The sequence below is a fragment of the Lipotes vexillifer genome, unplaced genomic scaffold, assembly GCF_000442215.2.
Source record: "Lipotes vexillifer unplaced genomic scaffold, Lipotes_vexillifer_v1.1 scaffold46, whole genome shotgun sequence".
Taxonomy (NCBI): Eukaryota; Metazoa; Chordata; class Mammalia; order Artiodactyla; family Lipotidae; genus Lipotes; species Lipotes vexillifer.
Window position 1 is genome coordinate 1,520,198 of NW_006799818.1, and position 13,783 is coordinate 1,533,980.

The 13,783-nt window shown below is 37.3% G+C and overlaps 1 protein-coding gene across 6 annotated transcripts in view; it reads left to right on the forward strand.

Annotated features, from left to right (window-relative positions):
- MME (membrane metalloendopeptidase) overlaps nucleotides 1–13,783 on the forward strand; it is a 91,425-nt gene that overhangs the window by 56,359 nt on the left and 21,283 nt on the right. For all 6 annotated transcript variants that reach the window (XM_007471995.1, XM_007471994.1, XM_007471996.1 and 3 more), the window contains exon 17: nucleotides 11,627–11,685. In XM_007471995.1, the coding sequence (XP_007472057.1) occupies nucleotides 11,627–11,685 (59 nt within the window). The remainder of the gene's footprint in view (nucleotides 1–11,626; nucleotides 11,686–13,783) is intronic.

Genomic DNA, 13,783 nt, shown 5'->3' on the forward strand with positions numbered 1-13,783 from the left:
TCTGAGAATCCTTATAAGTCTGAATATTTTTATTTCTTTAAAACTACATATAGTTACACTTAATGGTTGTTAGCACTGAGTAAAATATCTACATACAAATATCATCGAATATTCTTTCTGAAAATAGCTAATATAACCTGCACCCACCTGACACCAGAAGATTTCTTCATAATTTTAAAAATAGTTGTTGAATTATTGCTTGATGTTTTCTTTAGAAGTTAATACAGTCCCAGCTCCATAATCATTTTGTAATATGGTGTGCAGTTTTCATTCCTTTTTATCGTATGTGTTGACTTTCTCTGAGTCTTTTTCTCTTTACTATAGATAATCGAAAGTGACAATTGTATATAATATTTGAATGAATATTTGCTCAGTAGCATGCATAGCTCAGTAGTACTTTTTGGATCCTTTCTATGAGCTTCTGACTGTTAATCACAAGTGCAATATGATGTATAAGGTCTTCTCTGTCATACCACGCTAGTTTTTCTTTCCTTCCCCATCTTCTACCTGTATGCTGAGTACAAGGGTTCAAAACTCAGGCTGCACTTTAGAGTCACCTGGGGCAGAAACAGAGACACACATGTAGAGAACAAACATATGGACAGCAAGGGGGGAAAGTGGCGGGCCGGGGGTGTGGTGGGATGAATTGGGAGGTTAGGATTGACATATATACACTAATATGTATAAAATAGATAACTAATAAGAACCTGCTGTATAAAAAATAAATTAAATAAAGTTTAAAAAAACAAGAAATAATACTGATTCCCCAGCTCTACACCACCCTAGATTGTGATGTACATACCTGTAGGTGGGGACCCAGGTATTGGTATTCTTTTTAAGTCCCACGCCCCCTTCTCAAGTCAGAACCCCTGCGTTAGTGTTTGTTCCTTTTTGTGTTGACTCATACTTGCTTATATTGAATTTTGTGAAATTTTTTTACAAGGTGATGTCTTTAATTTGGCAATTTAGCTTTAAAATGTAGTGTTTGTCTTCCAAAATATTGGAAGTACTTTTGACAGTGATTGCATTAAATCATTAGGACTGTACCCTGTAGATTACAGCATAATAAAAGTTCTTCCTATTTTATTGAGTTTTCTTATAGTGAAAGTTTTTGACTTAACTTGAACCTGCTTAATAGCAATAAAGTCACTATGTTTTCTTTCCTTTTTTATATAGCATCAAGTTCAAGTCCTCACTGTGTATGTTCAGGCAGATAACATCTACTGCTTCTACTTTATTCATGTAACCTGCAGTTAACTCAGAGAATTACATTTTCAGATGCTCAAGTCCTCACTCCTAGGGTCTTGCAGGACAAACAGGTGTCCATATCCACAGAAGATGAAGCAGAGATGAGAAAAGCTATTGATTATAGTAGGGTTATATTGTAGGGTATTATAGAGAAATGATGATGCATTAAATTTTCAAGGCAGCAATTAATTTAAATAAATTCAGTCAATTAGCCAAATAGTAAACTTCAGGACTTTTTCCTTTTCTCACTCCACATGCTCTCACCGGGCAAACTCGTATACTTATTTGCATCTTCTACTACCATTATGACCACTGAATACGTGTATCTGGCCCAGGTCTGTTTGCTGCACTCCAGATCCAAATGTCTAGCTGTCGATGAAACATCTCCATGCAGGTGTTCCGTTGACCCTACAAACACAGCATTTGCCTTTTTGAGAAAAAACTTATCATATTTCTCCCTTGATCCCCCTAGTTTCCAACTTCTATCTTATTGCTACCAAGACAGAAACCAGGGGTTTATCATCCTAGACCAATACCTTTCTATCATATCTGATATCTACAGTGATACCTACTTCAAATCCCATCCAAAAAAAAAAAAAAAAAAGTTTACATCCACCAACTGCTAGTTAAATATTTTATAGGCATGAGGGGGTGTGGATCTCCATCTGAACCACCTCCATTGTCATGCCCTAATTCAGACATTTCTCATTGTTCACCAGAGTGATGATAATATTTTCCTAATCTTATCATCAATCATCTCACAGTCCTTCAGCTAACTCTCTGTGCTACTGCCTTAGAGAGCTTTTAAGGACACAAATTGAGTCATGTCATTTTCTGATGAAAACCTTTCCATATGTTTGTTTTGCCCATCTCATGAAGCGTGTACAGGGCTCTGCGTACCTCCCTGTAACAGCACTCCAGAATTCCTTTAGAGTCACGCTACCCCACAGCATTGCCCCAAATCTCCACCTGTAGGAATTACTGTAAAGTCATCGCTGCATCTCTTCCTCCTCCTTATCCCTTACCAGGGCCACCCTTTCTGCCCTGTTCATTTAACAGAAACCAACACATGGTGTGATTCAACTTGAGCGTTATCTCCTTACTCATAGCACCCCCTTACATGATCCTGTTCATCTTGTCCCTGTGCTATCCCTTACACACATTTTAGTCACAGCACCAGTACATCTGATTACATTTAGCTGGACTAGGCCTTGTTGAAAGCAGAAACAGTGTATTTATGTCACCAGAGATTGAACATTGATGAGCAGAACGTCGACCTTTCCTCAGTGATGATGGAGTGAATGATTGATAAAATTGCCAGTTTGTAATAATGCTTACAAAGTGAACTCAGCCACTAAAGTAAATATTGACACATCCAAGCATTTCGCCATCATTGTTGGTGAAGATGTCCAACATGATCTCTGCTGTTCTCTCTGCTTAAAAATTCAAAACATTAAGGAGGTCAGGAAGTCTACATGTGATATGCCTGAGTTAATCATCTGGCTAAAAGGACTTCTGCCCATTTGAGCCCCTGGCAACTGCAAAGGACAAAGGTTTAAATTTAAAAGGCTCTTGGCTCATTTGGTTTCTGAGTGCCTAGCTTGTGTTTCCAAAATTATCTCAGACATCATGTTCTCTGGGGACTTAATGACAGTTTGTAAAGAGTTTCAAACACATCATGTTATCAAATAGTAATAATGTTAAATTGAGACTGTAATATCCATTGGCAAAATTACTTAGTGATATATCTAAAATGATTTACTTCCAGTAACATGATTATTCACTTAGACTCCATGGAACAAACGTAAACCTCTGAAAAGAAACAATGTACGGGAACAAAATAAAATGAATTCCTTTTCTTATTTTTAGACTTGATATTATCTTGTTAGTTTCTCAGGACAGAATTTTCTGTAATGTAATTGGGACAGATAGTGCCAGTGTTTGTAAATTATGACCATTGAGCATGTGGAGTTGCATTTTGTAAACTATGAAGACTTATTTCATTGCTGCTTCTTTCCTGCTGTTGTACATCAAAATAAAAACAAGCTGACATTAACAGCAGCCAGCTCAATAAACACTTTATCCAGCAGCTACAGTGTGCAAAGCACTGTGCTAAGGATATAGCACAGTAAAGTAATGAGTAAGGATAAAGAGGATAAAGTAATGAGTAAGACTCATAGCCTGTAATCTAGTAGAAGAGGCAGGTGAGCAGCAATGAAAGCTGATAGAAAGCAGTGTTGGTTGGTGCTATTACAAGACAACAAAGTGCTAAGATAGCACTGTTTTTTAAACCACAATTAAACCTTTACTTATTAGTAAAACAACTAATTGTTGTTTTATTAATTGTTGTTTCTCTGGAAACAACATGTCAGCATTTAAATTAATATTGAGGTGAACAGAGGATTCACTTAAAACAAAACCAGACAAAATGGTTGGTTCATTTCTGTCTTCTTCATTGCTTCAAGTCTGCTGTCTTTTCTAATCTGGGCTAATTGAATGTTTGCAAGCCCCTGAAATGAGTGGTGGTACTGAGGTTGGCAGCCCAACAGCTGTGGCTTTATGTGGCTCTTCCTGAAAGGCCAACACCACCAAAAATAGCAGGGTGGCTGGTACCAGCATAGTTTTGCCACTGCCGTGACTTACTATCACTTTTTCGTGTCTCAGTTCTGCCAGTTACTATCTATGGCCTTTTAAAAGCCATGAAGTTTCCTTATTTATAACATGAGCGGGTTGATTTAGACTTCATAACATCTCTAAGGTTCTTTCCAGCACTAAAATTTTATGGCCCTTACTGTGAAGTTTTGACAAGAGCCAGGATGTTTTACTCCCTGGCTTCTCCACATCAAGTGACCCAAGAGAAAAACAACATATTCTTGGGAGGTAGGGAAGTACCTCACTTCTTTCTAAAATATCTCTTCTGATATTTACCCTTCACTAATGTTTCTAGACTCAATCTTGTAACTAAGTGTGTATCATTGAACTTAAAGAAGAATAGTTATAGAGCACTTATGTGGGTAAATGAGATGGCACACAGGTGGAGAGTTGATAGGACCTGTCCACGGTGGGCACGCAGACTGCTGGAGACTTGGGACACAAGTGACTCTCCATGATGTAGATGTATGGGGAAGATACACAAAACAGATTATTCGGCTCATCAAGTACTACTCAGCCAGAAAGACAGAATAACAGATAAACTAAACTTGGACAAGTCAGTCTAATTCCCTATGGCAGTATCTGCCCTGGTGTGCCCATGTTCTACACATATTATAATAGATTAAAATGTTAGAGTTCCATCTTTTAGATTCCCATTAGGCCAACACACTACGCAATTTTTCAACATGTTTTTGGGTTATAAGCAAAATACATTTTACCAGTAAAACCATTTCTGTATTTTAATTAGCACCCAAGCAGGGTTTTGTTTTCAGAGGGGGAAGAAGAGGTAGGGAGGGAAGATAAAAGTTAAAAGGTTTAAACAGGGAGAACTTTGCAAAAGAAATCTAGAACTTTATACCAGTGAACCCTCTTGAGGGGGCAATGGCCAGATAGTACATGACTTTCAGTTTCCATGGCTCTCTACAGCCTGCATAACACCTAGGCTTAGTGCCCTCCACCCTCCCAGGGTCCCAAGGATGAGAAGGGTCAGTACTCTTGGGGCTTGGAAGGACCCACTGATATGCCAAGAGCCAAATATGTGTTGAGTGCCTATCATGTTCCCAACACTGTGCTAAGCCCTAGAGATACTATAAAGAACAAAACATGAAATACACAGTTGGGACTACATTGAGATTAAAAGCTTCTGCATAGTAGAAGAAATGAAAAGGCAACCTAAGGAATGGTAGAAAATATTTGCAAATCACATATCTGGTAAGGGGTTAATCTCCAAAATATATGTCACTCCTACAATTCAATAGCAAAAAAACTAATAACCCAATTGGAAAATGAGCTAAGAATTTGAATAGGCGTTTCTCCAAAGAAGACATACAAATGGCCACCAGGTATATGAAAAGATGTTCAACATCACTAATCATCAAGAAAGTGCAAATCAAAACCCCAATGAGTTATCACATCACTGCCGTTAGGATTGCATATTGTTTTTTTTTTAAAAAAAAAGACAAAAAGTGTTGGTGATGATATGGAGAAATTTGAACCCTTGCACATATGGTTGGAATACAAAAGGGTGCAGTAGCTATGGAGAACAATATGGAGGTTCTTCAAAAAATTAGATATAGAACCACATGACCCAGTAATCCCACTTCTGGGCATATAGCCAAAATAATTGAAATCAGGATCTCAGAGAGATATTAGCACTCCCATGTTCATCGCAGCACCATTCACGTTAGCTAGGATGTGGCAACAGCTTGTTTCCATTGACAGATGAAAGGTGAAAGAAAATGTGGTCTGTATATGAAATGGAATACTACTCAGCCTTTAAGAAGGAGATTCTGCAGTATGCAACAACATGGATGAACTTAAGAACATTATGCTAAGTGAAATAAGCCAGACACAGAAAAATAAATACTGCACGATTCCACTTATATGAGGTGTCTAAAATAGCCAAATTTGTAAAATCAAAGGAGAGAATCATGATTACCGGGAGCTGAGGGGAAGAGGAAATGAGGAGTTGTTCATCAACAGGCATAAAAATTCAGTTGAGCAAGATTAATAAGGTATATAGCATCGTACCTAAAGTCAACAATAATGTATTGTACACTTAAAATGTGTCAAGAGGATAGACCTCATGGTGAGTGTTCTTACCAAAATTTTAGAAAAGAACAAAACATGGAACACCCCTGCCTTCATGGAGTCACTATCTAATGAGCTAGACAACAATGGACTTATAACATCACGTTATATCATTGCTAAGAGTTATACAGGATGTAAGAGCTTTCAATTCTTGCCTGAAAGATCGCAAGGTTATTCTTAACCAGGAGAACAAGTACCAAAAGAAAATTCTGACAGAAAAAATCCACCCACTCATATATGTTCCAAATTGGGCATTTCTCTGAATTTGGCCCGTGACCCACATGAGGGCACACGTGTGTGCATGTACACACATATAGAGTTATTGAAGACTAAAAAGATGGAGTCTTGCTGCCAAACTTAGAACCACACACAACCAACTGATGACTTCTAGGAAGAAAATTAGAGCAGTGATTTGTGTTGCTTTCTGTTGAAAGAGAAGTGGATTCTCCCAATGTCATGTCAGCATAGGAGTCCTGGCTCTCACCTCTCAGAGGATCAGGTGAGTCACTCAGAGTACTTCAGTCATGTAAACAACTCTTATGCAACTACAGTGAACAGTGGAATAGGCTCTTTGGTCCTACCGTGCTTTTGCCTTTGGGTAAAATATTGTACCTTAGGCAGCAGTGGAAAGAGCTTGTGCTCTGGAGTCGGGGCGGTGATGGGAGGTGGGGGCTAGAGGGAGTGCGCAGTCCTGAGGTAAGATTCTTCCTCTGCCACTTATTCGCTGTGTGAACTTAGACAACCTACATAATACCTCTGAGCCTCAATGATTCCTTTATAAACTGAGGATAATAGCATTTACTTTTGCCTTGTGGGTCGTTGTGTTGTGTAATGTGCTTGCCACGTAACTTAGGTGTTCATTAAACAGTAGCTATTGTTGTTAAGATCTGGCCATGAGGAGACTTCAGGGTGACACAGAGGCCACCATCCTAAAGCTTCTTAGGGAAAGGGGCAGCCCTAAATGTGAAGCAGTCTAAAAATGAGCACTTTCATTTTAAAAGAGGATGGCAAGGAAATGGCATTCATTTTTGTGATGAAATTGTATATGTGATGCAGATCAACATGTTAGAAGTAGGGGATTTGATTGGAAGATGAGAGGGTCCTCTTTCTCCCTAGTTTATATAGCCTTTTCCCAGTTGTATTGCTAAATCTGTAAATAGGAAAAAGAGTTTGAGCTATGATGTACCTTAGTTTCTACACCTGAAAATTGGAGGTGTCATCTATCTTATTTGTATGGTGTGAAAGGTGAATGAAAATATATAGAAAAGCTTGCAGTTTTGATGAGGGAATATTAATAAATGTAAAGCATTACAGTGGCAACTGCAATTACAAAATGAGAATTCTCCTTTCCAGAAGTACTTGAGGAAGACAGAGAAAACCAATGTATTGTACTGCTGATTTCAAAGGAGTTGCTTCAAGGCCACAAGATGCTAAGAAATTGAATGCTTTCAGGGAAAGGGGCATTAATGATTTTGTTGCTTAAATTTTTTAAGTTGCACATGAGTGAGCAAAAGAAGTTTTATTCCAGGTGCCTTTGCAATCCAGTGGGTTTATTATATCCATAAGGCTATAGGATCAGTCTGTAGACTTCTGCTTTTCTTCCCTGCAGTAAAAGCGATGTCTCTGTTCTTTCATCTCATCACCACTTAGGTTCTTCAGGGTAATAAGAGATAGAAGAGAAACACACCTGGTCCCCCTCTCAAGGGTGTATCATTCATATTTCCCAGCTACATTGTTAGTTGTCCTACTGTAAGTGCCCCAAAACAAGAATAAGATTACCTGACAAAATTATGTCTCAGAAATTTAAAATAAAGTTTGCTTACTTCTTGCTTCCCCACCCTTCACTTTATACCACACACACCCATCCATACTCCTACACACATACCGGAGGCAGGAAGAGAATTCAAAAAACAGGGTGATATCTACTCCATCTCTCAGGTTCAATACCTGCTGTAGGAGATGCTCGTGTCTGGCCTCCATACTTTAAAGGTATCTTCAGATAACCTGCACTATCCATTATGTTAGTGGATACTTGGTTTTCTCTTTAGTTGTGCAATTTCTCTTTTCTGTGCTGCTATTCAGGGTCAGATTTGTCTGTTTTCCATAAATGAAAGCTTCTCCTGAAACTTTGAGGCTGCATCCAAATCAAAAGAACTTACATATTTTGTTACATCACCATTTACTTTGAAAAATATTTTCTTTGTCCTATTAATTTAGCTTTTATAGTAACATAGTGAAATATTTCATGATTGACTACAAATATTAGACATTGGGTCTGTAGCTGTTATCATCACTTTAAGATGTAATGATCCAGTCACAGTACCTCAAGTTCTGATCATTCCCAGGGACAAAGTGCCCTGTACTTTTGAATCTGGGTAATTACCCAGGGGTAGTCTGAGGATGCACTGTGAAAGATCTCAAGGAAGAAAAGGCAAACACTGCACACTAGTGCTCTGTGAACCTAACCACCATAATTCTAATTTTATTTGAGTGTCCTGTGGTCATAAATAGCTACCTATTTTCGTGAAGGTGTAATTCACAGTGGACATTTTAATATGTAAAAACCCTCCCTGCTGGAAAGTTACAAACATTAATCAAAGTGCAATCTTAACCCCCCTCAAAGTAATGTAACAGAAGAGCAGAAAAATCACTAAAGCAAAAGGTGTGACATTTATTTTTACAAAAGCAATAAACATGAGATGGGTAATATAAACTTCATTCATCTGTGTCCTACTTCTGAGATCTGTTGCTATCTGAAACATTAGTTTCCTGTATCTAGTTCCTTCCCTCTGTAATATAATAATTTAAAAAAAAACAAAAACATTTTGAATTGGCACCTTTTGTATTTCATTATTAGCATTGTGCCTGAGTCCAGAACCAGCAATTTGCATATTATTTGTTATTACCCATTAAAGTCCATGCAGAGTATACCATCACTAAATCAGAAGTTCATAATTGAACAAATGAGACCTGAAAATATGTTAAATTCATTTTTATAACAATTGAAATTTAATAATTTTAATAATTATAAGCTGTTTATGCATAAAATCTACTGCCATATTTGCTATTACCAGGGAGGAAGAAATTTTCCTCTACCCCTCCAGGATCTTCTGGCTGGTCTAAGAATTAAATTGACATGAGACAGATTAACAGGAGAAAAGTCAAACAAAGTTTAATAACGTGTATATATGGGAGAGACCCAGGAAAACTGAGTAAGTTGCCAAGATGGCTGAATCCCTCACCTTAGGTACCATCTTCAGCTAAATACGAAAGGAGGTTGGGGTAGTGGCTGGAGACTTCAAAGGGGAGGAGGGCAATTCACATGGAGATGGAAAAGCAAGTGTTTGGTAAACACTTGTTCTCTGGGTCATGCTGAGACAATGGAATACAGAGTGGACTCTGATCTCTGGGCTCTGTCAAGTTTCTCCCACCACACCTGGCCCATATTCTTTGAACTTACCTCTGGTGATGGCTCTATTCCAGGAACAGGACCTCTATCTAAAAAGTTTTTAGGCAGTTAGGAGGCAGGTCAAAGTCTCTTCCTGAATCTTTTGAGCCTTGATTTGTTTTCAGGTCAAAATAATCCTCATACCAAAGAGACATTTGGGGGTGGCAAGTTTTGCTCTCCTACACTATCAGAATGTTGAGGACACATCAGAAATATCTTTCTAAAGTCACTGCAAGGAACAGCATTTCTCCTCAGGAGTAGTATGAGCACATTTCCTATTTTGCCCCTCCTGCCAGACAACCTTGAACCATACTTGAGTCATAATAACTGTGTGAATATATATAAACATAGTCCTAATACATCATTTTCCCTGATCCTGAGTTTTATTTATACAAATGTTTTCTTTCATAATCTTTTGGATCACACAAACAAAATCTACCTGTCCTATGTAGTTTCTGATCTCTAGATTTTAGTCTAACACCCCTGGGATTACAAGTGTATGTTTTTGTTGTGAGTCACCACAAAGCATGTGGGAAAAGGTAGAGTTTAATTAAAATAAATAAAATTATATGTTTATAATCAACAACCTGCAAGAAATTAAAATATTGATGACTCAGCTGTGATGAAATTAGGGAGGACTGAGCTATCTGTCACACCATCCTGTCTGAAAATGTTTTCTGTTTACAACAACAATATCAAACCAAAGAAGAAACACATTGATCAACTATCCCCCCACCCACACCCTCCATCTTCAAAGTTATTTTCTTCCTAAAGAAAAATTCACAGAAACTCTATCTGGATTTTCTTTTCAAGTCCCAAATCCTTTATATGAATGTCTTAGTCATGTTATTGGAGACAGAATTCATGCTTAATTAGAATTTATCAGATAGTTGTTATATGTGGCCCTCCCTGAGTTATTTTTAAGAGATCAAAATAGGACTCACATCTGAAATCTGACAGTAGTTATTGAAATTGTACCTAAAATGCTGATTTAGGGGTGCTGACTTTGTATTGCTTACCTTGCAAAGCAGGGTCTGGAAACAGTTCTGATTTAACCTCATTGCACTAATTACTATAAACTCCTTCCATGAGTAGGATAATAATTGCCATTCTAATTGTTGCCCTAAAAGTGGAATAACTACAATGCAGCCATTAGATAATAATATATGATTGTCTTAAGTGTATGCATGTGTGCTGACATTTAAGGAGGTATCTGAAGTCAAGCAGTACCCATTTTTCAATGAGTATATGAGGATATGTGTAATAGTCTATTAAGATGGTAATATTACTCCTGTTGCACAAAAGTGTTTAACAGTGATTATTGATGTGCAGTCTTCATAACATCGGAGCAGAAAGACATTGGAACACTGGCACCATCCTTTAGCTTAATGCTGGCTGGGTTGTTGTTGTTTTTTTTCTCATTCTGTCTTGTATTATAGTTATTTATGCCTCTTTATCATCTCCTCAACTAGAGTTTTCTAAAGTCAGGAATTGTATTTTATAAAATCTTTAGATTCAATGTAGAGCCTAATTCATGGCATACACGGACACATCTACTTAGGAACCACCTGAGTTTCATTTTACAGTCATTATACAAAAATATCCCTTTGCTCTCATAGCTGGTATGCCGTATTTTAAAGAAATAATTTTAAATGGCAATAATCAGAGGAGGCACATTACCCAAAACTAAATACCTGCCAAAGGGATCTCTTAGTCCCCAAAAAGGCTCCTCGTAAACTATGAATTTAAAAAAATTTAATTCATAGTTTACAAAGCTTCTGAAATTTTAGCAACCTGCATTTCGATATTCTGTCAACTGCTCCAGAATTGTTGGCATAGTTTACCTAGTATCAGGAACACGGAGGTAAACACATTTCAATATAATTTTAATCCATTGCAGTTTCCAGAGAGATACATTAGAATGGGTTTTGTACTGTCAATTGCCTCCATTAAAAATTTATGCAAATTAAAAAACAGATTGCAGACCTGGATATATTCCTGTATTTCAAGAAGTGGAAATACTTTCAATGAACTCTCTCACCTAGTGAGCTAATTTTAATTTGTTGATCATATTTCAAACAGAAAGTTAAGATTTATCTAGGAACAGTGATAATGCTTTTATTGTGGTGAGCAGATTAAATCAGATAATGCAGTATCGTTTGTAACAAGTTCTTATGTTTTCTGTAGGTGGATAAGCGGAGCAGCTGTAGTCAATGCGTTTTATTCTTCAGGCAGAAATCAGATAGGTAAGGTCTACTCCTAAATAATTATTTAATATTTCTCTGTTGTTCCCAAGCGGTAGTGCTTTGCGTGACCAATTTATTATACTCCCCATAAAAGCACAGCGAGGCTGAGTTACGGATTTATTGAATATCCTCCTTGAAAGTAAATGCATCCGTGTACCTCTTTTCACTATAATAGCAAAATTTAAATCAGTGTAAATCACACTAAGTAGTTTTGTTTCTTTTACAATATTCTAGTTTATAGTTGAATGGTTTGTCTTATTTCTAACTACTTTTATTTTATTTTTAAATACTTTTTTAAAGTCCCTTATATCGCCATAAAGTTTTATTAACTTTAGGACTTTCTAAGCATCAGCATCTTAGGTGGTTTAAAATTCCAAGAACCAAATTTTCAGAAATCCAATTTCTCTGTCGATTTTGTACACTGGCACTGGTAGAGATGGTCCTGTTCTGTATCATCTTTTTTTCTAGATGATTCCAAGAGGCTCAGAAAGTCAATTATGCTAGGTTGAACCATATGAAATTTTATTTATTAACCACTTTTGATCAAAAAAATTTTATATGTTCCCTAGTAGTAGTATCACAGAAATATGCATAGAAATTAATACATGAGTGAATAATATAATGAATAATGAAATGGCTTAATATAACAAAGATATATTTTTTTTGTCTTCCTGGGAACACTGCGACATCTTGAAACTCTCTCTTAAGTATCTCACAGATAGACCCATTTTTCCCCAAGGGTTTTTAGTGTGTAGAAAGGCAACCAACTGATTCAATACTTCAGTGGGAGTATTCTAAACAAACAGTACAGCCAGCTTCTCCAGGTGTACTCAGTCCAGCCCTTCATTTCTCAGTGTAGTCAAGAATCAAGAGGGAAGATAAAATTTGACGACACTTTCCCCCCGTTGCTTTTATTTTATTTTTATTTTATTTATTTATTTTTTTGGCCACGCCACGCAGCTTGTGGAATCTAAGTTCCCCGACAAGGGATTGAATCTGGGCCCTTGGCAGTGAAAGTTGTTGAGTCCTGACCACTGGACCACCAGGGAATTCCCCCCCCCACCCCCATTGCTTTTAAACCTAGGAAGTGTTAAATTAAGAAATCATCCACATTTTCTTCTAGTATTTTTATAGATTTTTATTTTTGGAGCAAATCTTTAGTCTGTCTGGAGCTTATTTTGGTACATGAGATGAAAATGAATTATGATCAGAAAAGTTTGTCTTTACATAACAAATAGGTAATAATTAAGGCATGTGTACTGGGTTAAAGTCAGTTAGTTCGAAGTCTAGGGTAATACATCTCCCAGCTAGTGAAATGATTACCTAAACCTAGATCAGAGCCTGTTTAATGATCAACTCAGAACCCATGCAGTCTATCTTTGTAATGTATTCCTAGACACCATTCAGACCTTTTCTTAGAAGCTCCATTATCTTGGGAGAGTCTTCACTTTGAAGACCTCTTGAGGTCTGTCAGTGTAAGATCTAGTTCATTGTAGACTTGGACAGAACAGGATAATTGACTTTTAATGGAATCCCAGGGCAAATTGAGGTGGCCTTGACTTGAATTCTGCATTAGGGCAGACTAAGGGATATTGCTTTATTTTAATCCAGCTGAGGATCCTATCAGGCCTGACACTGATTCATCCCCATAAGAAGAGCCATACAGACCTGTGGGACCATTCTGGCATGTTCATCCTTTCATTTCTTCTCTAGAGCAGGTCCACCCAGTTTAGGTCAAGATGGGCCTAGTTTGGCTTTGAATTACCCTATAGCCCTGAGACTGGCTCAAAATTGGTCTGCCTCAGGGATTCCCTGATCTGAGAAGACCTGGGAATGTTCTCATTTTGAATTTAATACACTCAAACCAAACAAGCGTACAGCAAAAGGAAAAAGAAGGTAAAAGTGTGCTAACATTTCACAAAGTAGACAAATATCCTCTGAATAGTCAAGAAATAGCTGTGATAAGCATTCTTAATATATAAGAAAGACCTTTTAAAGATACTCAAGATAAATTCATGTGATGGAAATAAGAAATCCGAAAAATTGCTAACCTCTCTTCATATGCTTTTCATATGCTTATCTGCTAATAAAAGCGGTT